The 22971-nt window shown below is 38.3% G+C and overlaps 1 protein-coding gene across 5 annotated transcripts in view; it reads right to left on the reverse strand.

Annotated features, from left to right (window-relative positions):
- Nucleotides 1–2090: 2090 nt before the first annotated feature.
- REV1 (REV1 DNA directed polymerase) overlaps nt 2091–22971 on the reverse strand; it is a 54738-nt gene continuing 33857 nt past the window's right edge. For all 5 annotated transcript variants that reach the window (XM_059493755.1, XM_059493754.1, XM_059493753.1 and 2 more), the window contains 14 exons: nt 22395–22523; nt 21581–21735; nt 20548–20667; nt 18901–19121; nt 17775–17947; nt 14966–15068; nt 13274–13430; nt 12693–12895; nt 10687–10920; nt 6598–6706; nt 5350–5561; nt 5024–5183; nt 4060–4162; nt 2091–2511 (listed from right to left, as the gene is read on the reverse strand). In XM_059493755.1, coding sequence (XP_059349738.1) covers nt 2400–2511; nt 4060–4162; nt 5024–5183; nt 5350–5561; nt 6598–6706; nt 10687–10920; nt 12693–12895; nt 13274–13430; nt 14966–15068; nt 17775–17947; nt 18901–19121; nt 20548–20667; nt 21581–21735; nt 22395–22523 — 2191 coding nt within the window. In that variant the 3' untranslated portion in view covers nt 2091–2399. The remainder of the gene's footprint in view (nt 2512–4059; nt 4163–5023; nt 5184–5349; nt 5562–6597; nt 6707–10686; nt 10921–12692; nt 12896–13273; nt 13431–14965; nt 15069–17774; nt 17948–18900; nt 19122–20547; nt 20668–21580; nt 21736–22394; nt 22524–22971) is intronic.

Below are 22971 nucleotides of genomic sequence, written 5' to 3' on the forward strand. Positions count from 1 at the left end.
GAGTGTGGTCAACGTATTCTTCTTTGTTCCCTCAAATCCCTAAGGGTGTTCTTCCCATAGGTAAAATCTCCAGGAAACAGATATGCTCCTTTGGCAGGCTCCTGTTGTGGAACTTAAAACAGCCTGACAATTAATGCTGAGTCCTTTTAAAGATGCCAGTTGTACATCTGTCTGAGAGCCAGTTCCTCAAACCTGACTGGTAAACTACCTGCTTGAGTTTCAGCAGTACCTGCCTTGATCTGAGCAGCTATGTGCTGGTTTTTATAAACCAAGGCAAAGAGAAAAGGCAGCTTCAAAAGCAGGAACTGAAGGGGCTCCAAAAGACCCAACCTAGAAACTAAGGGAAACTTGAGAGGTCTTGGCTCAGACAATGTCCATCTCTCTAGACAGGTGTTGATGGCTGGATGCAAGGAAATGAGCACCTTGAGGTGTTTATTCACATGGATTAGCCTCCCCAGCCTGCTCAAGGTCCCTGCTGTGTCAGCCCTCCCCGGGCTGTGGGAGAAGCTCCACTCCCAGCAGCACCACTGGGGCCTGTGCTTGGGAATTGCTCTGTACCAAGGGGCCCAGCACTGAAGGGGCCTCACCAGTGCTGAGCAGAGGGAACAGAACAAGCTCCTGATTTGGCTCCTGGGGATCCTCCTCCTGCAGCCTGGCACCTGGCTGTGCTGTGCTGTGCCAAGCAAGCCCCAGGCTTTACTGCAGAGCTGGCCCCTCCCTCCCTCCCTCCCTCCCTGGGAGCAGACCCTGGCACCTCTGTGCTGAACTTCATGGGGGTCCCAGCACCCCCCACCCCCTCAGCCCAGCCTGTGCCATCAGAAACGTGCTGAGGCTGCACCGCCCCATTGCCCAGCTCCTTTACAAAGGGGATGGATAGGATGGACCTGGCACTACTTGGGCCCGGCCCCTAACAGGACATGGTACCACTCACCACCATGCCCAGTTTTCAGTTAACTTCTCTCCCCAGCCTGTTCTTCATCAGCTTCTCCCTGAGGATGGTACAGGAGATCTAACAAAAAGCCATACTGAAGTCAAGGGAAGTGACATCTCCTGCCCTTCCCTCATCTGTCACCTGGCTGTACAGGTTGGTAGCTCTCCCAGTGTGTGGCAGGAGGAAGCCAAGGTCACAACCTAAAGGTAAAACCCTGCTGCCATTGCTGTGAGCTGTGCTGTGCCCCAGCTGTACCGGCAGCTGCTCTCCAGCAGCAGCTCCTGCCCTCTGCTAGGCAAGGTGCTTCCATTTAAGCTAGTGGTGCAAATGCTGCTCCAGGGTTGGCTCCAGCTTGCATTTCTGCTCTCAGTTCTATGCCCAGCATTATGTGGCATACTTCTCACCTTCGCCCCTCGCCACCCATGTTCTTCAGCCAAGATTTTTCTTACCAACTTGGTTTTTGTCAAGTGTTCTTCATTCTCTCCAGGTCCCCAAACAGCCTTGTTCAATGCATTGGGCCAAGTACAACTGTGCGAGGCTGGTGCACACCTGAAAAAGCAGACTTGCCCGAAACATGAACTGCAGAGATGCAAGCAGGGACACAGTGATGGGATGGTTTATTCTGTCTCAGCTGCTCCCCACAATCTAGTTTGTTATGCTGCATGAAGGAAATGTGTGCCACAGGCTGGGGAGAACAGTGGTGCTTTACAAATGGCTCCATCTTGAGTAGGAGCAATGCAGAGGACGGATGCAGGCTCGACCAGTGCTCTGTGTTGGCTACTCCCCCCCCTTTACAGTGCCACTTTGGGGTGACTTGCCTTCCTCCAGAACCACGTGAGAGGGGACAGGACACCCAAGGAACAGCACCCGGGCTTCAGCTGACATCCTCTGTGCTTCAGGAGTGCCTGGGCCACCCTGGCTTGAATCTTTGAAGGATGAAACTGAAAATGAACTAATATTCTTCCCTCATCTTAAAATCTGTAATAAAGTTAGCAAAGAAGAAACAAAAAGTGGCCAGGTGCCTGTACAGCAGCCTCCTCCATGTGCTGAGGCAGTGCCACTGTGTAAAACTGTGAAATGAATCAAAGCTGCAGCTTTAGTAAAAGGGGTTCACTATATTCAAACTGAAGCATCACAAAATAGAATCAGTACAAAAATATACATACAGTTCTTTATTAAACAACTGTAAACACTTCACTGTAAAAATCCATAAAACTTTATAAACAAACATTTTGTAAATAGATTCTATACTACAATAAAAGAATTTTAACACAATTATTTACATGCAATACTGACAAATTTGGCACTTTCTGAAAAGAAATGTACAAAACACTTTGTTGTTTAAAAAGAAATTTGAAATTATAAAAACTCAGGGCATTACTATCATGCACTTTGCAAATACCTCACAAGCACTTATGGCACAGCTAGCAGAGAGCTCCAGGCTCTCACCAAGCTCTTTACTACAAGTTCAGATAACTTTTAATGTGCTTCCGTAAGTTTGTTGTAAAACTACCTGAACATTGTCAAGAATGAAGTCAAATGCCATATTCCAAACTGATTCCACAGATGACTGCATTAACCTGAGGGGGAAAAGGAAGAAGAGGTTTAAAATTACCATTACAGAACCAGTCCTTTTACAGTCACTTTTGGTCTTCACATTGGAAAACAAGATCACAGCAGTTCCCCAGGGATGGAATTTTGATTCAGTCCTGGTAAAGCCCTCCCTCTCTACTTAAACACACCAAGCCTGACTTAACAGCACGAATTCCTGGTGTGAGCAGTGGCACAGCAGCTTGTGAATGCTGGCAGCTGGCAGTGGAGTGAGCCTGTGGATTAAGTGGTGGGTGACCTTCCACCAGCTGCATACTGGGCAAGCTTCTGAATCCTCATCTTTACTTCCTCATCCCAAGACAGAGATGCTATTTCTCTATTTCAAACAAATGCCAAGTGCAATCAACACATTTAAATAATATGGTTTTGGGGCACTATATAATTTTTTATATAATAATTTTTTATTTTTTGTATTTATTGCTAAAAACAAAATCCACAGAGAATTACAAGTTCCGCCTATGATGAGAGTTGCTCTTATGATCAGCAGCTAGAAGAAGTGAATGGAGGAACTGCCCAAGGAAAATAAAGCAGCTCTGTACTCTCAGTGTCCCTTCTAGGTCCCTGTACTGCAGGAGAGCAGAGAGTCCTACACTCAGAGCTTTGGAAGGTGTAACGTCAGCACCACATGGGTGAGTGGGAACCCTCTGGGGAGACACACTGCCATCAGGGCAGATCAACACACAGGGACCAGGAATGGGATATTCTGACAATTCAGAAGTTTTATAAGGAATTTGCTACACAGATTTCATGAAACAGTTCATTACACTGTGTATTTTGCATTTCCCAAGGCCTAAAGATATCGTATAATGCAAAAGCCCAGTGAACTTCCTACACTTCTGTAGTCTTTTTGGTGTTGATTCTTTGTGTGAAACATATTTGCAGATCTAAAACCTAGAAAGCTGAGCTCCACGGTTAAGCTTTAGTTAGTAAGCAAGTCATACATGGATTATAACCCCATAAACTCATGGCAAGAGTAATAGGAGCACAACAACAAAGTAACAGGAATGCATTTAAAGGCTGAAGTGAGACAGAATCTGGATACAGACAGAGAATGAAATCGGGTCTAGAGATAGCATGAAAAAATGAACAAAAACAGGACGAAGAAAAGGGACAGTGCTGATGAGAAGTACAATCTTTGTCTAGAAATTGTTGCCCAGGGAAGCTGGGATTCCCCGTCCCTGGAAGTGTTCAAGGCCAGGCTGGATGGAGCTCTGAGCGACCTGGTCTAATGGAAGAAGTCCCTGCCCATGACAGGGGAGTTGGGCCTGGGTGATCTTTAGGGTCACTTTCAACCCAAACCATTCTGTGATTCTATGAATTACAACTAAATATTACTCTTATTTTTTCACAAATTATCTATTTTAACACTCCAACTCCTTCCCTCAACCCCAGTATTCAAGATTAAAACCACTCATCACTGGAATGTCTGATGGGTTAATGGGGTCACAATGCAGCATCTGGAGGATAAATTCTAACAAAAATAGTCTAAAGTTCACAAATACCAGCAATTAAGTTACCTTTTCATGTACTTGACAACCAGATCTAACTTTTCCAAGTCTTTTTCTTCTATTAGATCAGTACAGTATTTCACAACCTGTAGAATGTCTTCTTCCATAGGATCTGCAATTAAAAAAAAAATTAAAAATGAGGTCTTTTCCCTAAGTATACTTAGAATATAATCACAGAATAATGGGAATACAATATAAAGAAATTCTGCAGTGTCAGCATATCAGGGGCCAACCTGACAATTTCTGTATTCTCACACATCTTGACATCAGAAGCTGTGCATATAACAGGACTGCAGGGTCCTGAAATACCTGTCTTGTAGACATCTTTTTTTTCAGTAAGAACAACTGACAGCAAAGCTAGCAGTAACCAAAGGGAAAAGGGACTGGGTTTTAGAATGCAATGATGTTTGAAACTCTTAGGAGAATAATAATGTCCATGGCAGGAAGGTCAAATTTCCCAAGGTTTAAGGAGTTGCTATTTGTTTGGCCTAATTCAGATCACAATTTAGCAAGAGTGTCACAGTTGCACTGGTTTTTTATCTACTGTTCTTCCCAGCATTTATTTTGACAAAACCCCAAACCCTGCACTCCTTTGCCTCTAAGAAGAGATCTTCACAGAAGAAATGAATTCCCATTCAAGAACTTTCATCTTAGCGTTGCAATATATTGGAAAAATAGAGGAAACCTCAGCCACAAGTAACACTGAGGCACAGGACAATGGCCAGACACATCCTTGAAGAAGGATCATGTTACTTTTCATGATATTAAGCAAGAGGAGCTGACAAAGCCACAGAGTAACAACTAGCAGAAAGAATCAAGTTCTTCCAAGACTGCCACGGCAGTAAGACTTCAAGACTACTGTGAAAAATAACCAGCAAAAGGAAGAGTGAAGGAGAAAGGAAGTACAAAAAGCCTTCTCAAAGCAGTTTTCTTTGTGATGCACTGCAAGATCACCCAGTGTGACATCCCTCACCTGAGATGGTTGTGATCCACTCTTTCAACAACGTTTTCACATCATTGAATTCCACAGCTCCAGCCAGGTTGGGGGCCTGTGGCCTGAAGGGGCCCGGCTGCTGCTCCCTCTGCAGAGCTGATGGGCCCGCAGAGCCCGAGGTCGATGGAACTGCTTCAGCCTGTTCCAAACATGGAATTGGATAGTGCTCAGGCTGACAAATATGGCAACACCATGTACATACACAGCTAAGTGTCAGTGAAGAATCCAGTAAAGAAAAACAGCTACTGAACTCAGTCTAAAGAAGCAGACACAGCTTTACCAAAAGCTGTTTGTGCTAGAAGTACCTGAGCAGCTGTTCCTTCTTGTTTCAAGAAACCATCTATTAGCTTCTGTGGGCTTCCAGATGTAGCTGGCATGTTTTTTGCAGGACTACCAATAAGTTTGTTTTTCAAAGGACTCTGAATCTTTTTCACAGGACTGACTGCATTTTTTTTCCGTATTTTCTTCTTATTTTTCATAGTTGTATGCTTCAGGTGTACAAAAGGATTTTTTGACACTGAAAAACACAGGAAGAGTCAATGGTTGATACATTTAAAATTTAATACTTTTCCATTGAAAGGGGGACTCTACCTCCAACAAAAATCTAATGATCACTTGAGAAAACACAGCCTAGATACAGCAACTTTAATGTACACATCATTTCAAATCTGCAAAGCACTGTTAGACTTTCAGTGTACAGAGGACACTCAGCTATTCATAAGCTTCTTAATGTGAGCATTTCAGTCCTTGAATACTCACATTAAGCAGCTGGTGAAATTGGATTCTCATGGACAAACTGCCTCACCCCAGTCAGAGCACTGCCCCACCAGTGTCAGCAGCAAGCCAGCAGTGTAAAGCCCCCACAATGCTTTTATCACAGTTCATGAAGGAAATCTCTCTCTCATTCCATCATCCTAACTTATATGCATTAGTCCACTGGCTATGAAATCAGGGTGTGATTATACAGTGCAGCGTTTAACTGGCAATCAGGCCAATAACATTTACAATCTATTTTTATGACAAAGCATGTTCACAGGGAATTAGTCTTATTTCTTTCTACTGATTATAAAAAGGAGACCTGGATGATCAGCTCAGAGTAAACCCAGCTGACTGTGAGACATTCAGTGAGATGCAGTATATCTTTCTCCAGCTGCCCCAAAACCCTGCCAGTGCTATGGGTTTCAGGGAACCATGAGAATGCTCCCTGAAAAGAGTTTAACTAACTGAAGAAAGTGCAATGCTTTAAATCACAAGACACATCTAGTTTGGATTCCATTTGGCAAACATATGGATGTGGGGAAGCTTAGTGTCACAGCCCCCATGAATTGAATTAATTACCCATTTGAGTAAAGCTGGGGACCTGTTTGCAAACTGAAACCACAGCTGGTTGTAACTGATAGGCTGCCAAAAATAAATACAGAAATTCAGTTGAACACAGCATCTTTAGAGAAGCTTTGGTTATATTTGCCAGTTTGTTACTTAGGGCTGCATAGCTGTTTAGGTAGCAAACAACTCCTACGCCAGAAGACTATTGCACAACTGCACATTCTCACCTGAAGTGTTAGCAGGCTGCTGCTCTGATTGCTTCTGCCTTTGATCATATGCATCTTTCAGCTCTGCTTGCAACTCAGCAGGTAGTGCAGAAAAAACCTCAGGGTCCACCTGAACAGTAACAAAAGATTCATTTGATTATTTCAGCAGTGAGCAGCACTGCTTGCTTCTTTCTAGGTCACTCACACGAGAAAGGCATTTACATTTCATGCCAGACAAAAATAAAGGAGATATAGCTGAAATACTGTAAAACACATTGCACATTTTCTTTGTAAAGACAACAAAATGTACATTTAATATTACTCTATTTATTAAAATCACTATTATGAGTATACAAAGCATTTACCCATCTAATGATACCCAGTACAGCTGTGTTAAAAGCAGGATTGAGCCTAACCCAGAGAGCACTCTCTTCAAATTTCAAAACACAAACATTGTGACCACCAGATTTTTGTTCCTCCTTTTCTTTTGATACTTCTATTTCCTGCAAGCTGCTATATAACTCACAATATTCTTGGAAATCATCTCAGTTCTTTAAGGACAGCAAAACCCAAGTCCAGCTTGAACTAGCACAAAAGGGTTTAATCCCTTTCTCCCACAGTTGTCCACCACTACCACTTGCTTGACTGATAAGAGCACAGTCCCTTGAAACTGTCCAGGGACTTGGATTCTAGACAGGAAATAATTTGATGCCAATTGCTAGACACACTCATATAAAGTTTCTTGCATTATCAGTTATTTTTTTCTCATTGCATGCCTGAAGTAGCACATCAGTGACAGACACATCTTGTATTTGGAGCTTCCCATTACAACTAAACAGTGTTTTCAGCTCATAATCTTCAAGATCTAATTCAAAGCAAAGATATCATTTAGTGGATTAAATTTGTCAGTGGGAGAGTGCCCTTCATTTCACTGGTAGAATTCAGAGATGAGCAGAAACAACAAAAGTACAACTTCTATTCTAGGAGTACAATGAAATTTCCATCATTATCTGAGATACTGTATTTATTACATCTGCAAAGGTATTAAAATTAACCTCTTACTTTCCATAGATTTCTTTTTTTTTAAACCAAAACATGTATGCTATGACAGGGAGGTACAGTGTGCTATTCACACACATGATGTCTAAATAATACAGATCATAAACATCAATGTGCTCTAACAGGTTAGAATTCATCTATTTAGCACAATTTTGTTCCTTTTTCAGAACTCCATGAGTAACACAAAATTTTCACCACAGAACATGCACTAATTGAAGGAGGAGACAGGAAAAGCTCTGACCTAAATTACCATATACATTGTGCAGAACAAAGCACTATAGTGGAATTACATCACAGGTATAAGTTATCTTTTTAAACACAAATTTTACTTCATAAAATTTTTAAAAAAGTTTAGTGCTCTCTGGTAAAGCATTTAAGAGTCAAGGATTTGGAATGCTCTGAATTGACACTGTTTTTGTGTATACCACTTAATTATTGCAGAAATAATGCAGTACATGAACTGGATGCATTTTTGTTATTCCCCCATCACTGCTCTCTCAGAGTGTAACATGGAAAAATTCAATTAAAGGAGCTGAATTCACATGAATTGTCCAATATAACTAGAGTTTCAGGTAACTGCTTGTACAATGTCCTAACATTGTCATACAGGTATCTGAAAGCTTTCACATTATGGAGAACTTTTACAGAGTTATGGGTGACCTCAGCACACAGTTATCAGTATTTCTGATGTGCCTTTATATCAATTTCCTTAGGAGGAATCTGTACCAAGTGAAGACACTGTAAGGGTTAAATGAAAACTTGCCACCACTAATTAACACCATTATTACAAATGTCACTCATTTCTAGGCATCTGTAATCTTTATGTTCTGCATTCTACACTTCTGCAGGATCCAGGCTACAGAGATATACAGCTATTCTAAATTTTAAGATTACTTCAGCAACTAATGGAAAGGAATGCAACCTATCTGGATTCCTTCCACAGGAGAACTTTACCTAACAAAGGAAATTTTCCACATGTTTTCTAATGAATAAATCCCTGTCATCCAATTAGCTTTGCCCCTGATCATAACACAGCTCACACAGAAGGAATGAAGAGCAGCAAAACAAACCTTATTAAGCTATAAAAAGATGGCAGGGCATAATCTACATCTGATGTAGATAAAGTACTCATTTTGGAGTGGTTGGCAGTATTTCTATACCCAAAACCTATCATTGCTCATTTCACTGCTTCATGGGCCACAAAGCAGATTTAAATGTTTGTGTGCAGTCATAGCATATACACTACCACAAAGACTTTAAGAGGAAAAAAATGTGTCAAACTATATTTAGAGTAAGATGGTATTTTTGAATTAAGTTCATGTTTGATTTTAACACAGAAAAAAATCCTCCTGTATTAATGAATGGGGTTTAGCCCTTTTTTTCCCACCAAGTCTACAGGAAGCTTTTCAACCATAGTATTCTAGGTATTAAACTTGGACCTAACTCAGAAAATGAAAATTGTAAATATTAGTCCTCTTTTTGACAATAAAGAAAGCTGAATGCCTTTCAGAAAAAAAAAAAATCAGTATGAGCATAAGGCACTCTCAAATAGATAGTATGGATATCCTTGACAAATAAATAGGAAGCATTCAATTCTTCCTGAACTACATCTTCAAACAAAAAGGCTGCTCCACTAAGTTGCATTTTTGGATCAAGTAACTGGGTCACAAAATACATAAGTAGATAGAGACAGAAAAACAGTGCAAAAAACTAGTTCAAACTAGGTCCTTTTAAAAAAACTTCAAAAAGTAATGCTGTTTTAAAAAATAACAATCAATTCTTGAATACCTAATTATTAGACAGATAAAGCATTGACAAACTAAAGAGAATTTTTCTAGAAAGCCATATGCAGTTACCATTTCCTCTGAAAAACAGTACTGAGTGGCAAGCCAAGTGTGGAGGGGTGCACTTCATGGCACAGCCTAATTTAACCCACATCTGCTTATGGACAGATGTAACTACAAAATTTCAAACAGCTGGGGCAGAGAGAACTGAGATAGTATGTGCACACTAATCCATAGGGGAAACCAGACTTTGCAGTTCAGGAATAAAAACTGACACAACTGTTTCTGAACCAATGAACTTGAATCAAGGTGAGGAAATTTTAGTAAAAGAATAGACTACACATTTTTTAAAATAGCAATTATGCATTAACTATTTCGTGGAATTTCTACATTATTTTCTCTGTTTTTTTTTTTTTTTTTTTTTTGTCAGCTAAGCAACACTATGCATTAGAAACAGCAACAAATCTCTATAAATGTGATTAGGTGGTATTACTTCATTTGAGAACAGCAAAGGTGCAATGAAACAGAAAAAAAAATACACTGCTCCATTTTAAATGGTGCAATGCAAGACAATGTATCTCTGGGTAACCCAATCTTTGATTTTTAATTTTTTTTTCCTAATTTTTCAACTACATTTTTCAGCAGCTTCTTGGACTGAAGAGCACACTAACATTAGAAGCATCCTTACTGCTTCCTGCTGCCCTTTCAGGTTCCTATTTTGACAAACATCTCTGTTCTTTTCTCATCCTGGACATGCTATGTATTTAAAAACTATGGAGATAGGCACAACCTTTAGCCATGACTGCCCTTCTCTCAGGAATGGGATACAAACAAACACATCTGCAGAAGAAGCTAGCAGAGGCTGGCTGCACCCCATCAGAACAAGCACTTAAAGCCTCCTGTGACTTAGCTAAGCAGATTTCAGGACTGCTTCAAAACTTATGGTTCATTATAACTCAGCTGCAATACAGAAAAAAAGCTATTTACAGACTGGATTGCAAAGCAGACCATATAAGGGGGGGGCTTGACATTAAACAACAGCAAAAACATGGGCAGACTGATGACTATAATCTTCAGTAAGTATTACCATACAACGTTTCTGACAGATGACGTAACATTTAAAACCAGACTTTTATAAGACATTAAAGGACCATGAAGGTTTGATTGTGGGAAGTCACAGGCTCCAGTTAATGCTGTCTCAAGAAAGAGTTTCTAACTTCCTACAGATGCAAAGTAATTGTTTATTGATGCCATGCAAACATCCTACCTGTGAGAAAGCTGGCAAGGCTATGACATTGATTCCCATATTGGTATTTGGTTCTTGGAGCTCTGGTATTTGTAAAAGCACAGTTCCAACTGGTTGTGACAGAAGTGCAGTGTTGCATCCATTTATTGGCTCTTTTTTGCTCTCTCCACAACTCTCTCCTTGCTGAATGGTGCATATTTGCTCTACTTGCTCTCGCAGATCAGGGGGCAGAGCTTCTAGCACAGACTTATCTAGCTGCAAGTACATAAAAGCTTTTAGATTTTTCTAAGGAATAGGTAACAGAGCTATTTTAGTCAGAACATTAGTTATACAGTTCCTGAATTTTACAAAACCTGCCACATATTACCCTGTGTATGCAAACATCCTTAGGAACCTGAGAGCTACACTCTGAAGGAGTAAAATATCATTTAAGACTAAGCAGCTCAGTAAATAGGAATGCTCAGTTTTATCTTTTCACAAGGATCAGTCTTCTTACCAAAAACCATAGAGATGGTTTCCTCTCCAGCTACCTAATGACAAAGTAGTCTGAATTCTGAGTTCAAATTATACAGGCAACAGGTTGATATGAATACTAAACTGATGACCAGCACAACAGTAAGCAATTAATTTATTTCTTTATACAGTTCTAGGGTGCATGTCACTGATTTACTTTACTGGTATTATGTATGCTTGCATACTGTCAGACCTGCCAGAGCTGGATGATGAAATAAGCTTTTACTTGCTCTCAGTTATTCACTTGAAACAACTGAGACAGCCCCTCAGTGTCCAGGAGCTGCTGTGTACAATGGCAGCTGCACAAGTGACTGAATGAACACAGCTGACAAGCAGATGTACACCAACATTATTCTCCCAAGTAAAACTTGAGCTATGTAGAGAAATGCCAATGTTTGCCTCTAAGTTCTGCTGAGTAAGACTTCATAGCTGTGTTTATCTTCACCTTTAAGAAGAAAATTTGGAAATTATGGATTTACAGAGAAGAACCACAAATATCTATGAAAATCTACATGGCTTGGTAACTAAGAGGTTTTAATGAAAGCTGTCTGTATTAATCACTTCAGTTACTCTTCCATGCTCTGTTGGTATTCACTCATTCCAAATTTGCTGCATATGTAACTCTACAATAACTTCCTGGGAATCCTGGGTGTAAAATACCCAGGATTGCTGTTACTTTCCTAGTACAGTATGCAAACAGCAGTGTGGCACTAACTCTTACCACTCCTTCCCAGCCCTGAATTTTTTATTACATTACATATTATAATATGGTTAAAAGCAGAAATAAAGATATTGTGCCATAAGGCCACCAAAGTAGGAGCTTTGCTGAACAGCTAGTGTATTTTTCACTTGCCTATACATATTCCTCTTATGGCAGCATCTGAATGTACAGAGCTTCTCATTTGTTCAGTCAAGTTACTTTTAGATCCTGAGCTGGCTTGGCTATTGCATTATAGGAACACATTTCCTGCCAAAAGCATAATTTGCTTCTTAAAATGCGTAAATATTTGAGAAAGCTGTTAAAAAAACTACAGAAATGCTTTTACAGATTTAAATGGCAGACACTTAAATGACAGACTTTTACAGAAGAGCAAGTAAGTCTGCTTATATCTAAAATACCTGCAGAAATCTGTGCAGCTGTCTCATAGCAGACCCTTCTAACAGAGTCTAGTTGAACAGCATATGGGGCAGAAATAATGAAGGCTGTCCCTTTGTTAAAACACACTTAAAAAAATTCCCCAAATCCCACAGAAATATTCTGCTTAAATAAAGACTGTCCTCCTCTCATCTAAATAGTGGTATCCTGTACAAATGTTAAGTGTGCATCCTAACTTCAACATTATTTATTTTATTAAGGCAAAATATTTTTGCATCAATAACAGTTATTTACTGTGCACTATACTTTACTAGAACTCTTTTTATTTAAAAAGAGCTCCTTTTGGGTCTGTCCAAATAAGACAGACAATCCTGAGTTATTACAATATCCTGCAGATGTTTCATATTCTCAGGTTTACCTGGGAAGCAGATGGAACCTCAATACTCAAATTGAGCCTGGATTTTACACTGATAGGAGAATGCACACCATTCCACTTGACAGCAAACTCGGTGTTGTTGGCATTAGAATTGAGACCAGGTGTGACATTGGTACCACGAGATGGAAGGAAAGTGCAAGCTCTTGAATTAGAAGATATTTCAAGGTCCATAGCAGCCACAAATACTATACATATGGAAACAAAATACAGTGATCATCTGATAGTTAAAAATATTCTGAAGATTCAAGACACAGTAAAAGGTATTTTCTAGCATTATTTGAAGAGTTCATGCAATATGTAGCACCATCATAACACTTTTTATTTCAAAGTATCCTCTATTACTATTAACTAAAAAACTTAACAAAAAATCCTCTAATTGGACTAATCCTATACAAAGTTTTATTAGTAGCATTTTCATTGCAGCAGCAAACTCCACTCTCAGAAATTTTATGTTGCATAATTTACACTGGTATAATATTGAATAAGTATTCCAAAAGGTGATTTATGTGAGGGTCCTTCAGAACTGATCACTATCACACATGCCAAGTGCAAAGCTTACTGACCTTCCTTAGGTTCTTCTTCTGAGTGCTTTTTTGCTTTCTGAACGTGAAAAAGATCAATAACTGAATGTGATCCACCAGGTAAATGTCCAGATTGTACTGTTGGGTGAGCTGAAGTTGTTTTACTGATGGGAACTAGCTGCTGTACCTGAATTCCAACCTAAATCCAAAGCATAAATTCATTCATGTAATGAAGTTTAAAGTAAAGAAAATTATTTTAAAATATGTAATTATATCATAATAAAATTCCTCTCTTTGGAATTTACTGCCTGTTGTGGGTAGAGGGGGAGGACAAACAAAAATATATTGAAATACATATAAACAGCCACTAAAAACATCCCGAAAAAATCCCAGGATTACCCACCACAATCCAACAACTAAGAAATTACAAAGGTACTACCATCTGAACTTCTCTGATATAAAAACTGCTGTCAACAGGATCATGAATCAATGTGTTTTTTATGAAATTTCTTAGATATTAACAAATACAGAAATACTGACAAGAATGTGGTTAGTATTAAATCTGGCTACACAGCAATGCTTTTCCCCAAGGACAATCTATACTAAATGCAACACTTCAGTCTACAAATGAGAAAAATCCTATTGTTTCACTTGTAAACATTGTTTTTGCAAAGTCTCAATGGATGAAAGTACTTTGGTAGAAGTAGTCTTTTTTAGATGAGGTGTTCCTCATTTTTCAAGACATCCTAGATTTTAACTTTTAAATACCAAATCAGTAGTGGTTCAAAACATGACTAATAAGAATGCACTGGTGCAGTGTATGAGTTTATTGCCAATCCTCCATAATTTTAAAGAAGAAAACCTGACACTTAGAAAAAGTCGTATATGGGACTCAGAAAGCATGAAGGAGCCACTGTATGTATTTCCATCAGGTTTTCTTCTATAATTACATAGTAAAGATTTTGTTTATTAATACCTTCTTAGTTTCAATAATGGGATACAACATTTAAATTAAATATTTCCTCAACTCCAAGCCAGGGAGCTGACTTTGCAAGGCAACATTGTGAATCAAAATCCTACTTCCACATCCAAATGATGAATTAATGCAGATTTGTTTTAGAAATCCTCTGTGTTCTATTGTAACAAATGGCTGATGTCAAAATAGCAGCATTGTGGGGGTCACACTTCAATGACAAAACCACTGAGATGGAGCAGGAGTTCTAAAATAAGCCATGAATCAAAAGAGCCAGAAAACCACCTTCACACAAAGGCCAAAACATGGGCTGGTAACTTTTCTTGCTCTAAGACCTGCAGTCTAGAATAAAACTCCTTTTATCTCTATCTTTGATTTGCATTAAAAAGTTATATATTAGTTTATATTAGTTACACAATTAATGTATGGCAAAAGTTTACAGAAAATTCCAAGACAAAATAAAACTTACACATGCTGATAAAACTGTAGAAGATACAGTCTTACTTCATCATCTCAGGATGTTTTAAGTTGTGCATTAATTTATACCACAAAAAAAAAATTAATATTTTTACATTTATGGCTTCGTAACCATGTTTTTCAAAGGTTAGAAAATGTAACTGCATACACTAATTTGCATAAGCTTTGTATTACCTACACTTTTGAATCAGTTTGGTTATCATCTACCATGGGGAACTGAAAATCCACGAAAGACAGAAATAGGCTGATAAAGAGAATGAATTTCATTTTTCCCATGAACTCACCCCTCGCATATCGGATATGTTCAGCTTCATTGTGTGAAACATGTTCAGAGTTTCCTTCCCAATTACTTTTGCACTGTCTGTTGCATGGTCTAGAGTCACAGTCCTAAAAAGAATAAACAAGTATGGTTACAAAGGAAACTGTTTCACAAATCCTGAAGACAAAAATTCTATATTTATTCCAGAGAGGACCTGAAAGGAAGACAGATCATAATTTTTTGGCATATATAAACTGAACACTTTTTATTTGTTTAGTGAGTTCTTTTTAAAGGTAGTTAAAACTAAGCATAATCCACAGAAAAAGTAAGAAAAGCAGAATACTTATTAACTGAACGTCCTCAGTGCACATTAAAAGGTCAAATTTAATGTACATATATATATATATATATATATATATATATATATATACACACACATGCAATCAATTGAAGCCAGACAAATTTTCACAAGAAGTTTACAGTTTGCACAAAAACACACTCCTGGATTTTTGTCTTTCACTCAAGCTTGGTTCACAAAGTTTGCTCATTATTATTTCAGTTGCCAACTGTCTACAGCAAGAGTTTCAAAAGGAACTCAGAGGGGAAGCAGATGTAGGCATGTGCATGTGGATTACAACAAGCAACAAGGAATTCAAATTAATGCAATTAAGTTGAAAAAGCATTCCAAATTATCTTAAGCTATGGGCAATTTTTTGCAACAGACTCACAAAACAATGTGGCTGTGAGTTTTACAGATTACCATTTGAGAGTATGGCAGGGCAGCAGCAGTGCTTGGATAGCTCTGGATTCTCCAATGGCCTAACCTTTGACAAAATTTCAAGTGGCTCATGAAATGCATGTGAGTGATGTAAAGTCTTCTCACTGAAAAAACTGACACAGTTTTAGCTCTGATAGAGCGGGTGAAATGAAAATGAAGTTTGGTGTTTTGACAGGGTGCCATCCTGACAGCCTACTAAATACTTTGATGGTGTTACTCTGCTTTTGAATCTGTCAGAAACCACCATGAACAGCCAAGTGCTCAGACTGTGAACAATATGAAGATCTACTTAAGCTTTACATGTTAGTATTCTTAAGAAAAAGGAGATCAATGTCACTAAAGGAACACAACATTTCAGAAAAACATTTTAAAAAGGTCTGTCCTGAACTATTATCGTGACTGGGTTTCAGAGATGCAGTAAAAATACCATTTAATCTCAAAAGCTGAGTTTGATTTTAAGTGTGTCTGCAAGTCTGAATCCTTTGTAGTACTATGGTTATCATCCTAGGGGATCTTGACCTGTAGGATGAGAAAGCATAGCAAACCATTCAACTGTGATGTAAAGGAGCAAGAAATGAGTTGTGAGCTATAGCTACAGAAAAAAATCTAAACCTGAAGAGAGAAACTGGTCACTTGGGGGAACACCACACTGAGATTCTAATCCATTTGCTTGGACTGAACTTTTGGAGTTCACCCTTCCACTGCTAAAAAGCTTTTTACTGGGCTGAATAGAAATGCTCTAACAAAGACAAAAACACACCACCTACAGCATAACCTGGATTGACTGGGGTTGACAAGGTCACTGGAAAGCCAGAAGCAGAAACAGAGACACCACCAAACAAAACCCTGGCATCTGAACCGCTTTAGCAATGTGGGAACAATTTTCCATTCTTGGATGCCCCCTGACCTTACTGAAGACTTCATGAATTAGGGAAATTTCAGGGCATATGTACATTACTATGCCTGACCACAGAAAAGGGGTCCAAAGCACTGATATGTTCACAAAAAAGCATTCTGACAATAGTTAAAATATGGGAGGAATAAAGCTCTATCTCAATACACATTCGATACTAAGATATGTTCTTAGGCTGTTAAGAATAAATCTTCAGGTCAAAGAATGCAGGATAGCCAGAAGACAAGAGTATAGACTGAGGGATTTTCTTCTTGCTATATATACCAATTCTAGAAAGCGACAAGTTTCTTACAGTGAAACATGAATTTTGTCGTTTCAGCTTTTATTAGTGCTGAATTCTATGTAACAAGACCACAAGCATGACAGGCTCTATGCATGCAAGTCTTACTACTGAACTCTAACCCTGAAAGAACTCCTGGGCACATGGCTGGTGCTATGCAGGGCCAGCACCTGGACTTGATCCCTGTGGGTCCTTTCCAACTCAGCATATTCTCTGATCTGTGAACTCCAGCACCTCTTTTGTTACCAGCAACACTCACCAAATGACCCTCCAGTTCAGGAGGGATTAGTCTGTTACAAACACCTGAGATGGAAGGAAAAGTAGAAAGACCTCTCATCTCTCAAAAGCCAGGATCATCCTGTACTGAAGAACAACTGCTTTGATAAAGAAGTGCCTGAAGATTATATCCCTGTGTTTTTAGCATGCAAGTACATAAATAATATTCAGATTAAAAAATATTTAGTCAACATCATCCAGTTTATCAATAAGGAACAAAGAATTGGAGTAACAAAGTAATAGGAGGCTGGTTACTGAAATAAATCAATGCTGCTGCATGTGTGCCACAGTGCAGAACATAAATATGTCTTCTTCAAATACTCTAAGAGAACTCTCATCTCCAATACTGTGCAAGCTGGAGAAAGGTACACCAACAACACATAAGCATATATGTATTACTAATAACCACCACAAATGTACAAATCAAATGTACAACCCAAACACATAAGAGTTTTGATAATAACACTCTACTTATTTTGGTGCAAGTTTTATACATAGACAAAGAAGTACCAGGCACTTGGAAATTTCTGTCTTGTCTTCCTATAAATTTTAGATCCCGCAGAAGTGTGCTCATGCCTAGTACTTACCTGGCAATATTATCACAGATTCCATGGCCTCCATACTTTGCAGGCTCTACAGGTGCTCCAGCCTTTCTGACCATAATTTTAAGGGTCAATCGTTTGCCCTTCATACCAGCAGCTTCAAGTCTACGCTGGATTTCTTCTGAGAGGCTCAGAAGGAAAGCTTCTGCTTCCTTAGGCTGAAGGGGAAAAACAACCTGTTTAGATAATTACTACTTTTCAAATTCTGGAAGTAAACCATTAAGTGTTAATACAATCCAGATTGTGCAAACTGAAAAGAGAAAGCTGACTCACAAGCAACTGTCTCATTTAACTTCAAGTGGTTTGTTTTCACTGTAGGTCACTTAATTTAGGCAAAATGGTAGATTCCTGTCCTAATGTGGAAAAAAGTCTTTTAAAAATGTATGTAGAAACCCCAACATAGAATTTCAAGTCTAAGCACAAACCTAGAACATGAAGAGCACAGGATTTAAAATCTTTTTCACCATGAGGAAAGTCAAGCAGTGGAACATGTTGCTCAGAGAAGTTTGCAGTCTTCATTCCTGGAGATTTCTGATGCCAGACTGGACAAAGTGCTGAGCAGCTGATCTGATTTATTAGCTTCCCCTGCTTTGAGCAAAGGTCTGGACTACACAACACTGTCAAACTTCTCTCAAACTCCTTTTTTTCCCTATCATTTCTATAAACACTTAAGTGCTGAGTAATAATTTTGTTAATAACGCTCCCCCCCCCAAAATAAAAAGTAATTGCAAAAAAAATCTCATAGAAATTTTGCACGGGAGCAGCTGGTGATAGTTTCAGGCACTGGCATCTTTGAATAATCAGCATTTAAATGAAAGAGAATGCTAGGTGCTGACAAACCTACTGCAGTTCTCTTTTTCTGTACCAGACTTGTATAACGAATGCAGAATAGCCAGCTAATTTTGAGCAAGCTTCTTTTCAGTCCAATACTTTTGCAGTCTCTCCTCCCATTTTATCGTTTGGTCTCCTACTTCTTCATTTTCCTCATTTCTATTTCGTGGCTAAGATGGTGCTCTAACAGATCAAAGTGTAAGTGAAAATAATCAGAATATGAGAAGATTGTTCTACAGCTGAAAGAAGTCACTGGAAAAAAGAAGCAAATTTAATTTACCTGTGTAAACCTTATTCCATAGTTGATTTCTGCTGAAACAGATTTTCTTTCTTTTTCTGTACGAACAGGTCGGTCATCCAAACCGCGACAAAATCTGTAAAGCATTTGTCCTGTTTTTGGACCAAATTCTTTTTGTAGTTTTGACATTGAAGCACACTGCAGATCTCCACAGGTTTTAATTCCCAAAGAAGCCAGCTTAGATTCCATTGTCCTGCCAACTCCTAACAACAAAGCAATTAGTTCTGTTAACCTCATACAATGCAAAGCCAGTTAGGTACTGATTACATAAAATTCTTATTTTTAAACCTATATTAAGTCTTATCAAAGTAACAAATAAATATATGTAAAATAAATTCTGCTACATAAAACATGGTTTAAATGGAAACTTTTGCTGCCACCACCAGTGTATCTTTAATCTGTTTCACATATTTTGTTTAAGATGTCACACTACAGCATGTTTGTTTATTTTTGAGTAAAATATGAATGAATCCTGCTTGGAAACTGTCTGCCTGTTACAGATTATATAATTCTGAATCCCCCCAACAACTCAGTCCAAAACAAGTGTCCAACAAGTAATATGTTTTCCCCTCATGTACATGTGATCTAATCTAAATGAAAACCAACAAATATTTTGACCATTGTTACACTGCTTCCTAGGTAGAAAAATAATATTTCAGGTAGAAGTGATAGCATACCTGTATCACTTGTGCTTTGAATTACCAAGCACTGGAAATTGTAGGTATCCATGGCAACGGCTCATATGTAAGTGTGATAAACTGAAGTATATTTCTGGGTTTTGGAGAGGTGGCCTGTTACTTCCAGAAAATATTAATCCTATGAGTTCACACCACCAAAGTCAGCAAAAATTGGAAATCTTAGGTAATCAGATTCTATTCCTGATAATGTTTCTCTGTTGAGGGGGTATTACTAACACAAACACTACAATGCTTTTACTATGAACATGCAAGTGAATTCTGAAAACTTTAAAACGTTAAAGTCAAAGCACAGTACTACATGAGTAATATTGTGGAGGAAAAATATCTCCTGTAAGTTATGCCAAAGACAAATTACAGCAGAGCTGTGCTGTAAATAGTGTTTGACCACTAAGGGTTACATAATGAGAATTTCTGGCAAACCTGCACCTGTCTATGGATGCTATTTCTACCACTCTTATATTTCAGTGTCTATGGCTGCCTGTTTTTACTGCCCCTCCCTCCTTTTTTGATCTTCAACAGACAAAGATACTATTTTTTATATCTAACACTGAATGTATGTTTATACATGCAGGCTGAAGTCAGCTGATCACTGGAAGCATAAATGAGGGCTTACTCAGCACTTCTTGCACCCTGCCTGTGTCACAGTACACTAACCATTTGTACTAAGTAACAATATACAGTTACATGCCAGGAAATGCTTATGTTACAAACCTTTAAAGTATTCTCCTGGAACAATAAAAAATATAATAAAGCCTGTTTTCAATACAGATGGATGCCATATGCCTTTACTGTCTATCACATTTTGGATCATAAACATGTTTGGATCATAAACATGGAATAGCAGCTAATCCTGTCTGATCTAGAAAGCAAATTTGTAGCTGAAACTGGTTTAATATCAGGAAGTAAAATGCCCTCTAGAAGACAGGAGTACCTGGAAGACTGGTAACAAGTTGCCCTCTGATAAAATCATCCACTTCTTCAGGTTTTAAGTGATACTGTCCATCTGGTTTTGCTTTTCGAGTTGCCATTCTGGCCAGCAGAATATTGGAACCTGTAAAAACAACAAATTAAAGCATGTCTGTGGTAACTTCTCCTCAAGTAGAATACCACAGTTCAACACTTAAGAAAAAAAAATGCAGAAAGTACGGTCAGATTCTTTAACTTTTACCAAGAATTTAATGAAATCTATGCATGTATATTTGCAGTGTCTACGTTCAAATTACCAGCCAGCACTTATTTACTATAACAGCAGTGAAACTGTAGTGCTAACTGCAATTGCAAAGGTAATAAGGGAAGAATTCTCCTTGGAGTCATGAAGTCAGCTTGTCTCACAAGCGGATTTCATACACTTATAGACACTCAGTACAAGTATGTACAGATACTCAACTCTACAATTAATTAGGAACAAAAAGAAAGGGGAAAGGAACAAGCCAAGAAGAAACAAATCAAAGTATTTTCAGATGTGTGATTTAATATACAATACCTACAACAAATCACAAATCTTTGCCCTCAATATCTTCTAAGAACTATGCAAGATCATGTCACCCTGTAAACTCTTGCTGCTATCTCCATTAAGGAACACAATCTGTGTCCTTTTTCTATTTACTGGAAACTTTTCTATTTTACTGGAAGTACTTCATAAAAATGAATGCAAGAGTGGAATTTTAGCATAGTGTTCAGATAAAGAAGTGACAGCTGGATGGGCTGTTGACTTAAAAGTTGGATTTGATGATCCTTGCTGGTGCCTTCCAATTCAGAATATCCTGTGATCTCTGTTATGGAAATTTTATACATTTTTGCTTACAACTTTGCAGTTATGAAAATTTTCTTGCATTTTTATTCACACTAATTTAACGTAAATGGTAAAATATTCCACAAACACTTAGAAGTTTCAGCAAACTTAGACAGCTTTGATCCATTAACAAAAGCAGCCTCTGCTTGTAGACAGAAATGAAGTTACTTACCCATCCCAACAGAAGCTGTGCATTTAGTTTGGTCTTTGATTTCAGTGCGGATAGCGTTTGCAAATTCATCAGGAGTCAGTCTGGTCTCTGTGAGGATTTCAGTGATATCTACTAGTGCTTCATCACAACTGACTGCTTCGATGTTATGGGTATAGCTATCAACACAAAGTAAAGCAGGTGAAACACCAGCAACAGCTCACCATCTGTTAAAACAAATATGTAGCAAATAAAGTCTTCTTTTTGGGGCGGCATTTCCCGGCCTATTTTGTATCACACATCACTTAGATACTAAAAATGCTAAAACAGCAAATTACAGTAATATTACTAATGTAAGACTAATTTGAATATGCATCCTGATTTTAATGGAACAGCTGGAGAGGGAGTGGAATAATTGTTTTTCATTGACAATAACAAATTTCCAGTTTTATTTCAAGTGCATTTTAAACCAGAAAGCAGTTTCTAATAGATGTTACTCTAATAATCCATTCTTCAATTACTCAAAAAACATCTCTTGGAAGGATCTCCCTTCTAAGCAGGGATCTGCTTCTCACTATGTGAATCCGTAAAAAAAATTAACAGTGACTCATTTGGAAGTCAGATGTTGATTGTTTATAGCACGTGGCTTCAGGATAAAAGAAGGCTCAGAAGCATGGTGCTCAAAGTAACAAAAATACTACAAAGGAAGACCTCAAACAGGAATAGCTTCACTGAAGCTGAAGAGGGGGAGATGAAAATACAAAATGAATAATAGCAGCCAGCAGTGGCAAACAAATTATGTTTGATAACCTTATCATGAAGATCATGCAAACATTACCTTGCTAGTATTTCATATACTGTCCGTGCAACTTCTTTGTATGCATCAAAATCATATGAAACTGCTTGAAGATTTGGACACAACTTTTTTGCTTGGCCAAAAAACATTCCATTCTTTATGCCAACTTGCCTAAAATTAAATAATAGAATAAATCCCAAGTAAACACAGTGCAAACTTTTCCACAAATTAACTAGGAATACTTTCAATTTAATTATTTATCTTTCCCAACAAAAATGGAAATAAGAACTCAGTCAACAGGTAGAAATTTAAAAAGTTAAAAAAATAACTGCAACTAGAGTATTTGAATTAGTTGTGTATTATTATTAAGCCATGGAGCATGAGAAATTTGCCTTTAAGAAACTGCTAAAGACAAAGGTTCCAGAAAGCACACTTGCTATCTTCTGCTTCCAATTAAAACCACACATATACCACAGTGACTAAGGCAGAGAGATCTTCTATTCCAAGGTGCAAGCCTACATAATTAGGCTCCTGCTAACAAAGTCTGAGATACAAATAGAAGCCTGTCTATCCCAGCAAGCCTAAGAAAGCTTCCAACCAAGGAATAATTTCTGGAGTA

This window comes from Ammospiza nelsoni, chromosome 2, assembly GCF_027579445.1.
Source record: "Ammospiza nelsoni isolate bAmmNel1 chromosome 2, bAmmNel1.pri, whole genome shotgun sequence".
Taxonomy (NCBI): Eukaryota; Metazoa; Chordata; class Aves; order Passeriformes; family Passerellidae; genus Ammospiza; species Ammospiza nelsoni.